Source organism: Carassius auratus, unplaced genomic scaffold, assembly GCF_003368295.1.
Source record: "Carassius auratus strain Wakin unplaced genomic scaffold, ASM336829v1 scaf_tig00013228, whole genome shotgun sequence".
In the NCBI taxonomy this organism is placed as follows: domain Eukaryota; kingdom Metazoa; phylum Chordata; class Actinopteri; order Cypriniformes; family Cyprinidae; genus Carassius; species Carassius auratus.
In genome coordinates, this window is record NW_020524380.1 from 551 (window position 1) to 21,227 (window position 20,677).

Below are 20,677 nucleotides of genomic sequence, written 5' to 3' on the forward strand. Positions count from 1 at the left end.
GCTCGATGTGCTGCGGTGATATGCGGAACGCTAGTTGGTGCTCCAGTATAATCGGTCCGCGAAACTCATCCAGTGAGAAACGTTCCGCGGTGCAAAAATAAGTTATTAAAAATGCGGGAATTTTTTTTCGGTATTTAATTAATCTTAGTTTAATGCGTTATTTTTTGTGTAATTAATTAGCTCAATTAACGCGTTAAAGTCCCGGCCCTAATTCTGATTAATAATTTGTATAGTATTTAAAATGTAACGCCAGTACGCCATATTAAGTTAATTGCCTGCAAGCTTCTCTTCCTGTCTGTACGGTAATGCGACAGAGAGTCGAGTGGTTTTGACGCAATCGTTAGCCTATTTTTACAAAAACTGTTTATACGGGGCCATAATGTAACATAGAAGGTAATGGAGCCCTTTATACATTGTCGTGTATCTTTAGAAATAAATAATGGACAAACGGAGTCTTTAAACGCCTCAGATGTAAAGTTATTCGCTGTCAAAGTGACGCCAAAATGAATGGGAGTCAATGGGAATGCTAACGCAAGTGAAGTTCTGCTACAAGATGGCGGCATGCAGCCGACTTCAACTTCCGGTCGACTTCCTTGCCGCCAGGTCCGGAAATCAATGTCAATTTCCAATTTTTATGTCATTTCTACCAAGAAATTAATATTGCAGTAATGAAATATCCACTTAGTTATCACCAAAGCTCTCTATATTTTGCTGTAGATCATTAAACCATTACTCCCGCTTCAGAAGCTTGTCCGAAATCCATTTCATGAGGTGCCTTCGGGCAAAAACGCTGCCTGCAAAGTCATTGACTGATTAGACCGCAAGACAGAAAGTCACCTGCCTAAGTTTTCGGATGCAGCCTTGGTCTGTTTAGAAACGATGCGGTGTGAAAGCGAACTGCATCAAAAATAAACAGCAACATTGTAATAATTTTAATCCCTGTTTTGGAACAAAGCAATCGATCTACAGTTGTGAAAGCACCCGATTAGACTCACACGTGTTCAGCTCTGTGTCTTTGAAGAGTGACTGTTCATTTTACATTACATTGCTCTGTTAGCTAATTTATCCGTTAAGGTTTATGTGATTAGTCTACTTGACTGGATGAAACCGGAAACCACAGAATGAGATGTCTGTTAAATTGATTTATTCTTTAGTAAGCTGTCTTTTCAACAATACAATTACACAGGAAGCCACTAGGGGGCATAAATTCACCATGGAAAGACAGAACAGGCAACCAAACATAAATACAACACTCTTTAATGCTTAGAAAGACAAATCTAAATTTATTCTGAATTTTATCACATCAAATGTCTTCGAATCAGACTAAAGGTTTTTTTTTTTTTTGTTGTTGTTGTTTTTTTGTATGTTTGTTTATTTCTCTCTGGTCTGTGTTAGGGAAAGATCAGACTCACATGTGTTCAGCTCTGTGTCTGTGAAGAGTGATCGGTCATGTAAAATTCCACCAAACCTTAGTGAGGAAACACCATCATCCCACAAAAGGTATTGCATGTGTTTTACATTATGTTGCTCTGTAACTAATTTATCAGTTATTTATGTGATGGAATTTTGTTATATGTTCTATTTAGAGCAATAAATAGAAACAGAAAAATGGTAATTTGAAAAAAAAAAAAATCACCAATACATTTTTAGGTTTAAGGATTTTATTTTATTTTATTATCTGGAATTCAAAATCAAGTTCAAGTCTGGACATAATGTGCTGAAACATTTAAAACAAATATTTTAATAAAAGAAAAAAAAAAACACAAGCACTATCGCAAATTAATTTAAAATGTAGATGTAAATGTAGACTTTGAATAGTGATTTTAAAGTTGAGAATCAATAACAATTCATTAACAGTATGTACAAATCTAATCTAATGTCCATTAAAAGAAATGCTTGATGTATTGTGTTTTATTGATATTCTGTTGTAACTGCATTGGAAACATGGTTTTACCATATTCTGCTGATTAGGGTTAGCTCAATACCAGCATTTTGGCTTCATTATGAGCCCAGAATCTAATAGCTTGTTATTAATATGAAATTGATACCTTAGGTGGCAAATAAGCAGATAACTGAATTAATGAACCTGCAGGGCATGAAATTCTGCAGTAACAAATGTGTTGCTTGTTTTCAAGCATAAATATATTACAACATAAACTGTATTTCTCAGTGTTGCACACTTATAAAATGTGATACAATTAAAATTACATTATCATTCAACTATTATTCAATTACTATATTGAAATATACAAGAAATGCAATCTTACTATAAGAAGTAACACATTACATAGAACAAGTGGCAGATCTGTAAGTTTCCAATTCCAATTTTCATGATATCCACTGTAGTAAAATTATAATACTTCATTATTAACGTGTTAAACCTATAAGGTGTTTTTTTAATTGTATTTTTATTTTATTTATTTTTTGAAAACTACTGGGGGACCTTTACAGTTGACAACAGGTTTATAAATACTTACAAAACGATTAATGATAAAAGATTTAATGATAAATGATTACAAATATAGTTTAAATACCTTTAAATAGTTATGTGAATGTGAAAAAATGCACCTTCTTGTGTTCTCAAATGCACATTAAACTCACAAAATATGCAGAGCTGGAGTTTGTGAGAAACCATATTTTACTAATGACCAAGCTGCTCTGAGACACTGATGGATATAAGCTGTGCACATGTAAATTAACACATTGCTGTGTTTCACTCTAAAACGTACAGTGCATCAGACTGTATATTTATGCAATTAGATCATAGTCTTTTGCAATTTGATAATTGCACGAAGCCATACAGTGATAACAATTCTATTTGAATTAACCATGCATCCTCAGTCAGTACCACAATGCTTTGCCATGAGCTAAAGAAAAAAATAGTTACCCAGATTCTATACTTAAATAATGCTGTCAGCTTGTACACCAAATGCCTTTTTTTCTTTGTTAAAAAGATGCAGGTGATATCTCCAACATTTTTCATGGAAATTCAGTATTTCATTTCTTAACAGGGTTCAATATGAGACACTAGATTCAGACTTTCAGACTCACAGGAAACAAAGTCATTTCAAAGACAATCTCCCGTGGATCTTCCAGGTAGGAAAAACACATTTTCATAGAGGTTTAATTATATCCAATGAAAACTGTGTGTGTGTGTGTGCGCACGCGTGTATATATATATATATATATATATATATATATAGTTGTGTTCAAAATTATTCAACCCCCTTGACTTGAAAGACAATTTGCTGTGGAGGATAACATTTATGAAATCAATTCAACAAAGGCATCAGTAAAGTATTAGAGAAAGTTTGTTAATACACTTTTGAGTGATTCTGAGAATGGAACATTGATGAATCATGATAAAATTCGAATTGGCTCTAAACATTCATGTTCCAAAATTATTCAACCCCCTTTGTGCAGAATCTTTTATTCTTTAAAATCACCAATAAACGCTGTCTGTAAGTGTTTAGAAGCTTCTGTCGCCTCTCTACTACAGTTTTGGCCCATTCCACACCTGAAAAAGCTTTCAGATCACTGATAATCTTTGGTTTTCACATTCCCACTGCTTTCTTCAAATTCAAACCAGATATTTGAAATGAGAATTAAGCCTGGAGACTGAACAGGTCACTCAAGAACATTCTATAACTGATCCCTGAACCAAGCAGAAGTAGATTTGAATGTGTACTTTGGGATGATTGGACTGCAGGAAAGTCCATTGATCATCAGCTTCAGTTTTTGCACCAAAGGCATCACAATTCTTGTCAAAATGGCCTCACACTTTAAAGAATCCATGATGTCCTTCATACGGTCATGATTTCCACTTCCTTCTACAGTAAAGAAACCCCATAACAGGACTGATCCACGTCCAAGTTTGAGGGTGGAGATGTTGTTTTTCTGCTTATGAGCTTTGCCTTTTTTTGCAGCAGACATACCGCTGATCCATGGGTCCAAAAAGTTCCAGTTTGGCCACATCACTCCATATAACATTCCTCCAGAGCTCCACACAAATTAATTTTATCAAGTTAAAGTTGGCTTTTTGTTCTTCTTGATCAAGGGTGGTATTTATCAAGATGTCTCAACATGAAGGCCATACTTGTCTAGTGTTCTTCTTACACACTGCATTGAAATGGTTTTCCTCCTTTCATCTGGTCATCTTGCAAGTCTTTGGCTGTACATTGCCGGTTTTTTCTCAGTTGCTCTGATTAAACATTTTATGATATTGTGCTTTTTCTTCGACACCCTCAAAGGTTTTCTGGTAAAACACATTTTAAGATTAGAAATAAGGCTGAGAGCTGTGTCTCTAGGAACTTTCAATGTCTTTGAAATCATCATATAGCCTTAGCCTTTCTAAAGTAAAACAATATTTCTTCTCTTTCGCTTTTGTGAGATCTCTGTTGACATTTTTGCTACTCAACTTCAACACATGCATGGGCAAACTGTATGTGTAACGGCTCAAGCTAATTCGGTTTTTAATGGAGTTTCTAAAGGCTTAATTGTGTTTTGAGACTTTTATTCCCCACCATGCAAATAAGTGATTTAAAAACAGCAATGTTGAATAGGGGTTGAATAATTATGACATAGCAGTATTATTAAAAAATCTTATAACTCAAATATATTACATTACATATTGACAATATCACTTTTAATATGCCAGTGAACTGTTTTAGATACAATTTGTATTTTATCCTGGATCTTCAGAAAAGCTTGTATTCTCTAGGGGTTGAATAATTGTGAACACAACTGTGTGTATATATATATATCCCTCCCCAGGCCTTACAAGTAATGGGGAAGGTGTAAAAGAAGGGCAACAACCACAGTGTGTTTCCTTGCAAGCACAAACAGATTTATTAAACACAAATGGTAATAAGAAGTGGCAAAGAAACGAAAAGAACACAAAGGTTTAACCCACTATAGACCATAGGGTTCCCCAATCCCATACAATGGCAGTTCCACTATTAAAGAATACACTCAAATCACAGCACAAAACCAATAAAACTACAAGTGTAATAGAAAACCAACACGCACTTGACTCAAACCACTACAAATTGTGCCCAATCACCTTGAGAGAGTCAACCATGCATACAAGAATGGGAACCCCTTTGTATTTGGTTGATTAAAACAAAACGAAGACAAATAAAAAAATAAACAAAACAAAATCACAGTCCCACAATAAATTCAAATCACTTCATCATAGTGTAACTGTTAAAAGTCATATCTTACAACCCAAAATTAACCCACCAATATTTTAGATAAAAGTAAACCGCAATCATGCATCATCTGCAAAACAAAGAAAATACAATTCATGATTGCCCCTTTAAAATATTAGACTTAAAAACAGAATTAAAAACACCTAACAATAAAAAAGCAAACTTCACGTACTCCAATATTCAATTAAAATAAGTACCTGTTTTAATGAATGAATCTACTCAATTTCTGAGGCATCCACCAGTATATATCCTTTAAGCATACTATAAATACAAACAAACAAACACACATTAAAATGGACTGCACTAACCATAACCATGAGTCACAACCCTTACTTCCACAATTTACTTTAATAATGTTCACAAGGCAACGACTAGTTTCATTATCACCAAGCGTTGAAACATACCACACAGCTTCTCCTACGCAGCACATGGTCCCACAAAGAGAAAGGCCAGAAGATTTGATTTCCCCCTTTATAGTACTTGGACTCATGGGATCTGTAGTCCAACACATTTGTAGTCCCAAGCATGCCTAATATGGAGCCACGACTAATGCTACCTCCACCCCATTACATATATATATATATATATATATATATATATATATATATATATATATATATATGAAGTTGCTTGAAGACTTCCTGTTTTATAGGAGTAGACATAAATTCCCTTAATCATTTATCACAATGAGTAAAACCAAAGAAAATAGTTCTGATGTGCAGCAAAAGTTTCACAAAATAGAAAGTGACTAAGAAAAATAGCTAAAGCATTGACAATCCCCATTTCCAACATCATGGCAATAATTAAGAAGTTCCAAACAACTAAAGATGTTACAAATCTGCCTGGAAGAGGACGTGTGTCTAAATTGTCCTAATGCATGGTGAGGAGGAAAGTTTGAGTGTCCAAAATCTCTCCAAGGATCAATTGAGAATTGATTCAGAGATAACAGGTGAATCTCAATAAATTAGAGTGTCTTGGAAAAGTTAATTTCAGTAATTTAACTAAAATTGCGAAACTCGTGTATTAAATAAATTCAATGTACACAGACTGAAGTACGTTAAGTATTTGGTTCTTTAAATTGTGATAATTTCGGCTCACATTTAACAAAAGCCCACCAATTCTCAACAAATTAGAATACTTCATAAGTATCCAATCCAATATAAAAAAAAAAAAAAAAATTTTTTTTTTGTGAATTGTTGGCTTTCTGGAAAGTATGTTCATTTACTGTACATGTACTCAATACTTGGCAGGGTCTCCTTTTGCTTTAATTACTGCCTCAATTCGGCATGGCATCGAGGTGATCAGTTTGTGGCACTGCTAAGGTGGTATGGAAGCCCAGTTTTTTGACCGTGTCCTTCAGGTCATCTGCATTTTGATGAGTTGATTCTCGTTTCTCATTTTCCTCTTGACAATACCCTATAGATCCTCATAGTTTGCTGGCCAGTCAAGCACGCCAACACCATAGTCATTTAACCAACTTTTGGTGCTTTTGGCAGTGTGGGAAGGAGCCAAATCCTGGTGGAAATGAGATCAGCATCTTCAAAAAGCTGGTCAACAGAAGGAAGCACGAAGTGTTCCAAAATTTCTTGGTAAACGGGTGCAGTGACTTTGGTTTTCAAAAAACACAATGGACCGACACCAGCAGATGACATTGCGCCCCAAATCATCATAGACTGTGGCAGCTTAACACTGGACTTCAAGCAACTTCATTGTACAATACAATGAAAAACAAAACTTGCTCTGATCTGAAAAGAGGACTTTGGACCATTGGGTAACAGTCCAGTTCTTTTTCTCCTTAGTCCAGGTAAGACGCCTATGACATTGTCTGTGGTTCGGGAGTGGCTTAACAAGAGGAATATGACAACTGTAGCCAAATTCCTTGACATGTCTGTATGCCTTGAATCCAGCCTCAGTCCATTACTTGTGAAGTTCACTCAAATTCTTGAATCGATTTTGGTTGACAATCCTCACAAGGCTGCAGTTCTCTCGGTTGGTAGTGCACCTTTTTCTTCTACACTTTTCCCTTTCACTCAACTTTCTGTTAAGATGCTTGGATATAGCACTCTGTGAACAGCCAGCTGCTTTGGCAATTAATGTTTGTGGCTTTCGCTCCTTGTGAAGGGTGTCAATGATTGTCTTCTGGACAACCGTCAGTCTTCCCCATGATTGTGTAGCCTAGAGAACCAAACGGAGAGACCATTTTGAAGGCTCAGGAAACCTTTGCACGTGTTTTGAGTTGATGGAAATTAGCTCATTGGCTCATTGGCACCATATTGTAATTTGTTGATATAGTGTATCGGTGGATTTTTGTTAAATGTGAGCCAAAATCATCATAATTAAAAGAACCAAAGACTTAAACTACTTCGGTCTGTGTGCACTGAATTACTCAAATAAATGAACTTTTCCATGACATTCTAATTTACTGAGATGCTTGAGTCTTGAGTCTCTGAAAGCCTAAAAAAAACTACTATATATACTATAGAAATGAAACTTGGATATATTTTAGAGTAGTCAATGTGCTGCCTGTATAGCAGTAAAGATTTACTATCCTCTGAAAATAACTTAACATACAGCCATTATTGTATAGCTGGAAACAAATGTGAGTACATTTTAAGTGACAACAGCTGTACGTCTTTTAACCATGCAAAGCCACATGTCCAATTCATCATATTCATATTTTTATCTGCTTGACAGGGCCATACCATTTTTTTTTACCTTGTATTAGATTAGTTAAGATTGCTTTGAGTACAATTATCTTAAACAGACCACTTGATGTTCAACATGGCACCTCATGGCAAAGAACTCTCTGAGGATTTAAGAATTAGAATTGTTACTCTCCACAAAGATGGCCTAGGCTATAAGAAGATTAGACACCCTGAAATGGAGTTGCAGTACAGTGGCCAGGGTCATACAGAGTTTTCACATTGACTACTCTAAAATATATCCAAGTTTATTTCTATAGTATTGTCCCTTGAGAAGATATACTAAAATGGTTGCTAAAATGTGAGGGGTGTACTCACTTTTGTGAGATACTATATATATATATGTGTGTGTGTGTGTGTGTGTGTGTGTGTATATATATATATATATATATATATATATATATATATATGCATGATGCGATGAATTGATCTGAAGAGGTATTTGCCCCCTTCCTTTTTTTTTTTTTTTTTTTTTGCATATTGTGACACTTAAAAGATTCAGATCATCAAACAGATTTTAATATTACACAGAGATAATGCAAGTAAATACAAAATGCAGTTATTAAATCATGAATGAACTGCGATTAACCACATTATTTTAGAAGGCTTAATTAAATTTCACTAGCCACACCCAGGCTTGATAACTGCAAGACCTATTGAATCAAGAAATCACTTAAATAGAACCTGTCTGACAAAGTGAAGCATGTTTAAAGAGCAACACATCATTCTGCAATTTAAAAAAAATCAAAGACAGATTAGAAACAAAATAGTGGAAGTAAGTACAACCTCTGCTGGGCCTATTTCACGATGGAGTCAATGTGAATGTCAATGTCAATGTCAATGTGAAAGGTGCAGATAGGACACAGGTTTACAGTTTTGGATTGCATTCTGCATGTAATGTTAGAGTGTTGTTGAGAGACAACAATAATTTACTTGGAGAACTTGTTAAATGTGAGGGTGGAAAGAAAGTGGACTGAAATATAAACTCTTGCAGGACAATTCACCATTTAAATGCAGTAACGTTTTAACAATTAACATTTAACTTATTTTTAGCCAAAGGCTGTAATTCTTATTTCAAATAGTTGCAGCCAAAATAAAAATAAATTATAATGAGAGTACAAAATAGAAATAAGCAGTGAATTAATGAATCCTTCCTAGAAAAGAAACAAGCTATTAAGCAAACACTTTTGTGCTCTCCAGCATTTATGCAGTCTCCACTGATTGATTGCTTCTTTTTCTTACTTTGTAGGACCTTGAGAGCAAAATAATCCAATTTCTGAAAAATGAGCTGGAGAAGTTTAAGAAAATATTACAAAAAGAGAACATGCAATACTTTGTGGAGGACTTTAATGAGAACAGATGCAGTATCAATGAAATGGCTCTTGATCTCACTCTCTACTTCTTGAGAGATATGAAGCAAAATGTAGCTGCTGATACTCTAGAAGGTAAGAGACTCATGACCATCTGGCATATTGCCTCTTATTAACATAGGAGAGAAAGTTCTGATACAAATATCTGTATTTTTCTTCTGGTTTTTAGATGAGCTGCTCTTCATTCATCAACTAAAAAGTAACCTAAAGAATAAGTATCAATGTGTGTTTGAAGGAATTGCAAAGCAAGGTGACTCTACACTTCTGAATAACATCTTCACAGATCTCTATATCACACAGGGTGGTAGTGAACAGGTTAATACTGAACATGAAGTAAGACAGATTGAAGTTACTTCCAGGCATCAAGAATCACAAGAGATACAGGTTGAATGCACAAAGATGTTTCAAGCTTCTGAACAAGAAAAGCAGATCAGAACTGTAATGACAAAAGGAGTTGCTGGTATCGGAAAATCAATCTCTGTGCAAAAGTTTGTTCTGGATTGGGCTGAAGGAAAAGGAAATCAAGATATCAGCTTCATATTTCCTCTTCCTTTTAGAGAGTTGAACGTAAAGGAGAAAGAAACACAAAGTTTGACCAGTATTATAAGTCAGTTTTTCCCAGAAATAAAAACACTGAACCTTAAAAGAAGGAAATATTTCAAAGTCCTGTTCATCCTTGATGGATTGGATGAATGTCGTCTTCCTCTAAACTTTGATGGTAATGAAACATGGCGTGATATATCTTCACCAGCCTCTCTGGATGTTCTTCTAACAAACCTGATCAAAGGAAATTTACTTCCTTCTGCTCTCATCTGGATCACCACCAGACCAGCAGCTGCCAGTAAGATTCCTCCTGACTGTATTGACCAGGTTACAGAGGTTAGAGGATTCAATGATGCACAAAAAGAAGAATACTTCAAAAAAAGATTCACTGATCAGAATCTGGCCAGTGGAATCATTGATCATGTTAAACAATCAAAGAGTCTCTTTATCATGTGCCACATCCCAGTTTTCTGTTGGATTTCAGCCACTGTTCTCCAGAACATTTTGGAAGAGAGAATAAATAATGATCTGAAAAACAATCAGGCCAATGACACCTCCAAAACACTGCAGAAATCAAATACTGAAGACATTCCCAAGACTCTGACACAAATGTACACACACTTTCTTCGCTTTCAAATTCAGCAAAGCAGACGAAAATATGATGGAGAATACACACCAGATGTTTCCTGGAATAAAGATGCCATCCTTTCACTGGGAAAACTTGCATTTCATCAGCTGGAAAGAAACAACCTGATCTTCTATGACACAGACCTGGAAGCCTATGGTATTGACGTCTCTAAAGCATCAGTGTATTCAGGCATGTGTACCCAGATCTTTAAAGAGGAAACCGGGATCATTCTTGGTTCCATGTACTGTTTTGTTCACTTGAGCATTCAAGAGTTTATTGCAGCCCTTTATGCACATCTGTTTCTAGACATAAGCAAGAAAAATGTGTTTTTTCAAGACTCTACAGAACAGGAAAACAAAAATGAAGCCATGATTGATTTGCTCAAGACTGCAGTGGACAAGGCACTTGAGAGTGACAATGGACACCTGGATCTTTTTCTTCGTTTCCTCCTTGGTATGTCACTCCAGTCTAATCGACTACTTTTAAGAGGACTTTTAACACGCAAGCAAGATGGCATTGACCAGAGCAAAATGGAAGTAGTCAAGTACATCAAGCAGAAACTAGAGGATAATTTGTCTCCAGAGAGATCCATCAATCTGTTCTACTGTCTGAATGAACTGAATGATCAAACTCTGGTGAAAGAGATTCAGACTCAACTAAGAGAAGGAAGTCTCTCAACTTCTGATCTTTCACCTGCCCAGTGGTCTGCTTTGGCTTTTGTGTTGTTGACATCAGAGGAGGAGCTGGAAGAGTTTGAGCTTCAGAAATTCAAGAAATCAGACGAGTGTCTCATTAGATTATCGGCAGTCATCAAAACTACCAAAAGAGCTCTGTAAGTCATTTATTCAAATTTTGTCATGTTTTGTTCTCATTTAAAAATTGATTTTCTACGTTAATCTATAGCAGTTTTGGACACCCCTGATCTACACTGATTATTAACCATTTACCATGTATAAATCAATGATACATTTATGGTTGAATTATATTTTTGTAATTCAAAAATGTATTTAGTCCTCTAATTTAATCCTCCAGAGATTTATTAAGATGATAGAGCTAGCACTTTAAATTAATGATTGATTATTATTAAAGCTATTATTAAATTATACATAGCATTTTATTGTTTTAATCAAGAATGCTATGATTTATTAAATGTATTACTATATCAATGAAATTCTAATATACCAAAAGCACTATTTTTTTGAAGAGTAATATCATTGTAGCTCACTTTACTCACAGAATATTTACAGTTTACATAAAAATAATTGGTATAAATTAAATATTTGTATTTAAAGGGGTCCTATAATGCTTTTTTTATTATTATTATTTTTATTTATTTTATTTTAGTCAGTGTGTATATTTGGGCAAAAAAAAAAAAAAAAGATCTAGAAAGTTACAAATCTCAAAGTCCACTCCAAAAGGCAGTGGTGGACACAAATCAAGTACTTGAATAAAAATACAGAAACATATAATAAAATATTACTCCAGTAAAAGTAAAAGTGAAAGTATAAAAGTACTCGATTTTTTTTATATACTTAAGTAAAATAGTACCGAAACTTAGATTTGGCTATTTTATAAAGGCTAATTAATTTAATTTTACATTAGCAAATTTTTTATAATCCTACTGCTCAAAATACCTGGGATTTTCCGAAAATAACCACTATATATATATTATATTTTCATAATGATTTTTTCCTTCTCATACCTTGTCTGAGGTGTAAAAAACACCCCTGGCAAAAACGCCCACAGAGGGCATCAGTTAACATGTTCTGAACATCACATCCTTTCCTTTTCCCCCAGAAGTTATCTACAGTAGGTAGCCAATCAAAATGATGGTTCTACCGCCGCGTGTGCCGCCGCTGCCGAGTCTACAAACTGCATTTGCAGCTTTGACTGTAGAGTGGTGCTTTAACCACAAGTTATCAAACAAGCGTTTCAAAGCTCATTTTCGTAAATAGACGTCAGCTTTGTCGGCTGTAGTCGGGGAAAATGAAAGAAAAACACTGTAGTAAAATGTGAGGCACTGTATAGTATCACTCCCATTATTTAGGCCTAATTAAAACAAGAAACAAATAAATTAAACCTGCACGGTTTAGAGAAATCCTTGAAACTCTAAAGAATGAATGGATTAATACATCGTCCTCACATTTAAACTCAAGTGCTCTCATTATAATCATAAAAATACACACAGTGTAAATAAGAGCTTCATTAATTGACAGTGATTTTAAAGCAGGCATAGGCAACTCCGGTCCTGCAGAGTTTAGCTCCAACCCTAATTAAACACACCTGAACAAGGCAGTCAGTGTTTTCGGGATTACTAGATAGATACAGGCAGGTGAGTTTTTATGAGGGCTGAAGCTAAACTCTGCAGGATAGTGGCCCTCCAGGACCGGAGTTGCCTATCCCTGTTTTAAAGGGAGCCTTCTTTACTTGCTTTCATATAATTTAAGTAAAAAAAGCCACATTTAATTGCAGGTGTGTAAAATATCAGTGCATGATTTGCGTGGTGCGAGTGCTATACGCAGCATTTATTCTTATTTGTCTACATATTTTATCTTCATTACAAATCTTGTTTGGTTTTATTTTGGATAATTGCATGTAAAAATGATTTATTTTGTCAAAATGTGAACTATTATTCATATCCAAGTGTTGGTGCAAAAATTGTTAATGCGCATGCATGACAGGGAGGTGCCCTCTCAATCACTTGAATGTTTTCCTGATAATTAATTAACTTAAAATTGGGGTGTCTCACATACATGAGAAATATATCTACAGAAAGCTTGAAATGTCTACTTTTAAACGAATCAATTCAAAACAAAAGCATTATGTAATCTGTGAAGGTTGTATTTCTCTTTAAAGGCGCCTCCATGTGGAGAGAGAGCCAGCACTGTGAGTTTCATCTTGCAGCAGACAAGAAAACATTTGTTTATTAATAAATAATTAAAATGTCTCCTTTTTCACATTTATTAAGGTGCCGCCACGGCACTGTAATTCAGTCGCGTGTTAAAATCATTCGTGAAACTACCGCCAGGTGGCGCAAAGGGACAGATTGCGAAATGAATGTAATTGTAAAATGAGATAAAAGGAGGAAGTAAAACAACAACAACATTATGATATAACATTGTAACATCTTTAAAAAAATATTAAAACTTTTACGGTGAGTAAATTTCAAAACATAGGATAGTCTTAGGCTACAGTCTACTCAACAAAAATTAAAAGAAGACATTTTTACACAAAGGATCATATGCATGCTATTGTTATCAAACAGAAAATAAATATAAGGCCTGTGTGTGTGTGTGTGTGTGTGTGTATGTGTGTGTGTGTGTGTGTGTGTATATATATATATATATATATATATATATATATATATATATATATATATACACACACACACACACACACACACACACACATGGATATATAAACACACATGGATATAAAGCTAAATGTTTTTATTTCATTATAACTGATATTTTGAATAAATTGAATAACTGATTATTTTGTATCAGTACTAAAAAAAAAGTTATGTATAACGTTATATAGCTTATAAATATAAATGATATATGTGTTTGAGTGTGTACACAAACATAATTTATAAGCTATTAATTAATTAATTTATTTATTTGCTAAATGTACTTGATACAGTCCGACATTGCCGATTATTATGTGCGGCTTAGTTGTAACACCGTGTTACAACTAACCCCGCTGTGTAGTGTTTACCTTAGGACTGTTTAGCAGTCACTATGCGTTTTCACATCTTTCAAAATGGTAACATCTTTTAGCCAAGAAGACGGTAATCACAACAATATAAGGTTGGACTAACCTACTTTCATACATAATTTAAAAATCGAAAAAACAACTATTATAAAAAACAATACTTACATGCTGACGAAAGAGTTTCACCTCAGTTCTCATCCAATATGTGACGAACATTCTCGAAAGTTGGCGGGAAGACGTCTGCCGACAGTGTGGTGAAAAGCCCGGAAGAACGTCATAGTTAAACCTTTGCAACTATCTAAAATGACTGTGTTACTTTTTACCCCGCGTTACTTTGTGCCCCGCGCTCCCCTATGATTCTGACTGGAGCGAGGAGAGGATATTAAGAGTCTGAGCGTCGTGGTTTTCACTCGCTCCAAGAGCCTCCATCACGAGTACAATTCATGCCAACAGTCCGTAATATAACTGCATATTCAGCAAGAATTAATGTTAAACACATTTAGCTATGGCTTGATCAGGTTATAATGACTGCAAGAGTCTAGTGGGATGTTAAAGGCTAAAGGTCTGTTTCTTTTACTGATTATTTTCGGGTTAAAGCATGATTTAAACAGATAAAGCACATTCACATGCAATGGCTTTAGCAATAATGTATTCAAACAAATGTAATCTTACAGTACTACTACATTATCAGTAGGCTATCTGATTTTGAAATCTTGAAGAAATTCATAGATCTGTTTAGATAAAATAACTGACAAAAATGTACTGTTATTTTCCTCACAAACAAAATTTGCACAGCAGAAAGCAGCAATTACATATTTAATGCTTACAATGTTATGCATATGATAAAGAAAAAAATGTACACACAATAGCCTAAGCCACTTTGAAACTGAAGTGTTCCCTCAACATAAGAAGTCTTGGCCACGAGAAATGGATGTTGTTCCCTCAACATATCATCTCGAGGCCACGACATAAGGATGTCGTTACCTCGACAAAATGATCTCGTGGCCACAAGATATTAATTTGTGGGAACGTCATATTATCTCGTGGCCACGACATATTATCACATTCCCACGAGTTATTATTTCGTGGCCATGACAAAAATAAGTAAACCGAACAATTCACCTTACAGGCACCGTATTGCTCGACTCGCCAAGCTTTACTTTTGTAGGTTGCATGGAAGTAAATAATACGATGATATGACCATGAAGTCAATACAGATATTTAATAAAAACATTAAAAACAAGCAGGCTGTAACATAATCCATTAAAAAATGCATGCCAGGTCTACACCGTGGCGTGATCCAACAAAATACAACAGAACCCAGTGATGTTTACACTGGACACGATCCCCATCAGTGAACTGATGCCTCGTTCTGTTTATGATGAAATGTACTGATACTGTGTTCAGATGATTTGACACTATATGTGATGTCATCATGTTTAGACAGACCTTTCGCACGGCAACTCTCACGTCCGGTGTAGACACAGACAGTGACTGCTCTATTTACAAATAAGTTGTATAAGAACAAAAAAATCCTAAACCAGCGGCATAACGAGATGGAAATATAGACTAGAAAATATATTTACACTTGCTCTGTCCTCCGTCCATGACACTGACTCACTGCGGAGCTGCAGTTTGAATCTGAACAGCTCTTAACACTGAGTGGATGGTTAGATGCATGATGGGATAGTATTAACAAATAAAAAAAAATAATAATAAAATAAAGGTCTTTCCAGAATTAAGCTAAAAACATTACAATTTTGTTATCATCTTGTTTCAGTTATAAATTTATAACTATATTAAAACTTGTTGTGTAAAATGTCTTTGTCATTTGAATATTGATTTTAAAATCGATTTAAATCATAAATCTGATTTTTTTTTTAGGCCATATCCATAAGTAAAGAAGGCTCCCTTTAAAATCACTTATGTTGTCAGTTAATGTAGCTCTTTTTTAAATCATGTGCATTTTGTTGATTATAATAAGAGAACTTGAGTTTAATCATGAGGACGGTTTATCAATCTGTCCATTCTTTAGAGTTTCAAAGATTTAGCTAAATCGTGCAGGTTTAATTTATTCGTTTCTTGTTTTAGGCTAATTAGGCATAAATAATGTGAACGAAATTATACAGTGCTTCATGTTTAAACATGCAACAATTTCTTAATCAGTTTAAATTAAATTAAATTAAATTAAAAATTCAATTTGTACATTTAGCAGACGCTTTTATCCAAAGCAAATTACAGTGCATTCAGGTTATCAATTTTTACATATCATGTGTTCCCGGTGAATCGAACTCCCAACCTTGCGCTAGCTTGCTTGCCAAAGCAGTGCTCTACCAGTTGAGCTACAGGAACACAGTTTACAGACAGATTATTTTTCCCATGAAGTTATGTCAAAATAAAGGGACAGGTAACGAATAACAAAAAAATGCATGTTGGTTTATTAAAGGAATTTTAAAATATAAATTAAAATATAGGCATAATATATTAAAATATTGGCACTGATTTGGAGCATAAAAAGTGGTAGCCTATTTTAGGGGGGTAGGCTACTTGGATTAATATGCAAAGTAAACCATAATTTATTTTGAATAATATAACACATAATTCATATAATATAAATAATACTGCAATATCAAATCTAAAATATGGTTTAATACCATGTAGTTTAGAGAAAAATATAAGCACAGGCTCAGGCACAGGCTTGACATTTATCCTGCTTGAATTTGTTCTAAGAAATGCACATAACTTCATGATTACCAAAATTTCATCTGTGAATATGACACATTAAATATTTTAAATATTTTAACTATAGTGTTTTTCTTTCATTTTCCCTGACTGAAGTGGTCAAATGTAACACATCAGCGAGGCAAAACTGACGTCTATTTGCGAAAATGTGCTTTGATGCGCTTGTTTGATAACTTGTGGTTAAACTTGTGGTTTTGGATGTCTACCTAGTGTATGATAACTTTTTAACTGCAGGCAGAAATAGGTCAATATTATTAAAGATATATTATCATTACAAATATTTGGATCATCCCTTATTCTGTAGCCTACCTTATTTTCTTAAATAAACAACGGGAGGCAGGTTCTGCGCAGTCATTTTCAGATGCAATGGAAAAAAAAAATAGATAAAACCATACACAAAACTTGTAAATAGTTAACAACATAGTCTAGATTAGGCCCATACTCTGTATTTTTTTTAACCCACAGTAACATATTTTAACCGATTAATCGCCTATTTTCGTTTGCTGCATGTTTTTTTTTTTTTTTGTGAGAGGAAAAAAAAGTTGAAATTTATTGCATTCAGAAATTATAATGGCATGCCAGTATATCTTTGGTTCCCCACACTTTACAACAAATCATTTACTTTCAACAAATATATCAGAGCAGAACAATAATTACAAATTTATAATTCTAATGGATAAATATAATTGCAGTATATGATGCTTAGTTATAAAAAAATAATAATAATAATTTAAAGGAAACATAAGGTAAGGTTAGGCTCTCTCATTCTGGAGAAATCCAGACGTTTCTGTCACAGTGTCTGGTCTGTGTTTCCCTGGGTGTCCACTAGTGGTTTCACTTCCCCATAATCACCCCACTGCAGGCACTACATTTCCCACTAGCCTTTGTCCCATTCATCACTGTTAATTGCACACCTGATAATTGCACTCAGCTGTCCCCACTTTCATCTTTTTCACCTGTTCTGTTTCTGTCTGTTTCATGGAGTCCTTGTTTCATGTCACCCTGCTTTCTCGTGTTTTTCATGTTTCTTGTTTTTTTTTGGACTGCTTTTGTTGTTTTTGACCTCTTGCCTGTTTTGGATGGATTTTTGGATTCCCCATTAAACACTACAACTGGATCTCTCGTTTTGTGTGTGCGTTCGTAACAGAAGGACTCCATCATGCCCAGATCCAGCAGTGTGGGATTTCGTATCCAGTCCCCAGCAAGCATGGAGGAGCAGAGGGGGAGGTTCATAAATCTAATCACCCTCCGTCAAGAGGGGAGTGAGGTGGGTGGATTGGTGCACATGTTTTGGACTATGGTAGTAGGACTGGGGTATAATGATGAGACACTTAAAGAACTGTTTAATGCCTGCCTGGATGACCCTGTGCCTGAGTGGGAGATGAAGGGGCTGAAGATCCTGGACTTTTGGGGGTTCACCAGGTACCTTCACCATCGGTCTCAGTGGGATACCCCAGCCACACCTGTCTCTCCAGACACGATGGCCGACTCTAGACCTGTGTCTCCAGACAGGATGGCCGCCAGCCAAGCTCCACTGCACAAGGTGGCCGCCAGCCAAGCACCACTGCAGAAGGTGGCCGCCAGGCCAGAGCCACTGACCAAGATGGGTGCCGGCCCAGCGCCACTGCACAAGATGGCCACCGGCACAGCTCCACTGCACCAGATGCCAGCCACAGGTGACCGTCCAGAGTCGAGTCAGGTCCCCACAGACCAGGTCCCTGCTGATTTCCCAGAGTCAAGTCAGGTCCCCGTGGTCCCTCTAAAGTCGAGTCAAATCCACGCGGTCCCTCCAGAGTTGAGTCAGGTCCCCGCGGTCCCTTCTGAGTCAAGTCAGGTCCCCGCAGTCCCCCCAGAGTCGAGTCAGTTCCATGGGCAAATTAAAGTCACAGTGTCTGGTCTGTGTTTCCCTGCGTGTCCACTAGTGGTCTCACTTCACCATTGTCACCACCCTGCAGGCACTACATTTCCCACTAGCCTTTGTCCCATTCATCACTGTTAATTGCACACCTGGTAATTGCACTCCGCTGTCCCCACTTTCATCGTTTTCACCTGTTCATATAAACCGGTCTGTTTCTATCTGTTTCATGGAGTCCTTGTTTCGTGTCACCCTGCTTACTTGTGTTCCCCAGTGTTTTTCATGTTTCTTGTTTTTTTTGGACTGCTTTTTTTGTTTTTGACCTCTTGCCTGTTTTTGGATTGATTTTTGGATTCCCCATTAAACACTGCAACTAGATATCTCATTTTGTGTGTGCGTTCGTAACAGTTTCCATATTTGTAATGTTGCTCATTTGAAAATGGGCTTTGTAGTTCACGCATGTTTCAGTATTCAACAGAAAAAAATCCTAATGTATAAAAATATGCCAAAGTGCACCACTCAAATGGCACGGTGAATGGCTGCTCTGTTTCCAATGAATATGTGTGCATGAGGCACCAGCATGATCAAACAGCTGAAACAGAAAATACTACATTTTTGGTCACACATAAGGCATAATTTGTAAATGAAAACTGTTAGCAGTTTGAAAAATCAAGAATAATAACCGTTAATAAGAATTATTTCTAAATGCTGGACCGTTCTCATTTCCCTCTGCAAACTGAACCTGAAGGCTTTTTTTTTAACCAAGAATGGACCGAAATGAGCCTAAGACTATCCCATGTTTTGAAATTAACTCACTGTACATTTTTTAATGGGTTTTAAGGATGTTACAATGTTATATCATAATGTTATTGTTGTTTTACTTCCTCCTTTCATCTCCATCAACAAACCAACATTTTACAATTGCATTGTTTGCAATCCATCCCTTTGCACCACCTGGCGGTAGTTTTGCAAATGATTTTAACATGCGACTGACTTGCAGTTAACGTCGCAGCTCTGTGGCGGCGGTACACGCAGCAGTATTACCCATTCTGGTAGTCTACCTACTGTATTTAGGTGGTTGAATAAGCATTTCCAATATGGTTAAGAATAAACATTCATATCTGTCTACCTGGCTAACTTTAGTTAATCCAAACAATATAAAAATGTATAATGTTGATAAACAATATAAAAACAGACGTTACATAGGGCGTTTTAATAAAACTGTTAACATTACAGCAGCAGGGAATTTGAACGTGCTTGAGTTATTTTATTTAATCTGTTATTTTATTTTTTATTTAAAAAGTAGAGACACCAATTGATGTGTCTGCATTGTCTGCATTCAAGCATTTCAGTGGGCTTAAATAGATCACTCTTTACAGCAGATTTTGTTCACAAACAAATGACAGTTTGGACCTAAATATGATTTTCAGTTACATGTTCTAGTACACCCCCAAAACAAAACAATATTTTGTAAAAGAGAATCATAGGACCCCTTTAACAAATATATTACATTTATACAGTTCTGTGGTGTGCTTTATTTCTCTTGTAGGCTAAATGATTGTAACCTAACAGACAAAAGTTGTCCAGCTCTGGCTACAGTTCTTGGATCAGATAGCAGTCTGAAAGAGCTGAACATGAACAATAATAATCTGCAGGATTCAGGAGTAAGGTGTCTCTGCACTGGGCTGAAGAATGTCAATTGCAAATTAGAGATACTGAGGTAAGTTTTGTGACAATCCTGTGTTGAGTCAACTTGGAATTAACTCAGAGCTGGTTAATCTGCCACAGAAAGGAGGTGAGCTGCTCAGTGTAATTTGTTGACTTTGAAACATGAACTGTATATTCCAGGTCCTACTACAGGATTTCAATGGGGTGTAAGTGTGGACCTTTATTAGGTCATTTCAAAACTTTCA

General features: G+C 35.6%; 1 protein-coding gene across 2 annotated transcripts in view; it reads left to right on the plus strand.

Annotated features, from left to right (window-relative positions):
* Positions 1–1,348: 1,348 nt before the first annotated feature.
* The window catches only part of LOC113073901 (NACHT, LRR and PYD domains-containing protein 3), a 79,072-nt gene continuing 59,743 nt past the window's right edge, over positions 1,349–20,677 (plus strand). For both annotated transcript variants that reach the window (XM_026246646.1, XM_026246647.1), the window contains exons 1-5: positions 1,349–1,500; positions 2,994–3,096; positions 9,162–9,357; positions 9,452–11,285; positions 20,314–20,484. In XM_026246646.1, the coding sequence (XP_026102431.1) occupies positions 1,364–1,500; positions 2,994–3,096; positions 9,162–9,357; positions 9,452–11,285; positions 20,314–20,484 (2,441 nt within the window). In that variant the 5' untranslated portion in view covers positions 1,349–1,363. The remainder of the gene's footprint in view (positions 1,501–2,993; positions 3,097–9,161; positions 9,358–9,451; positions 11,286–20,313; positions 20,485–20,677) is intronic.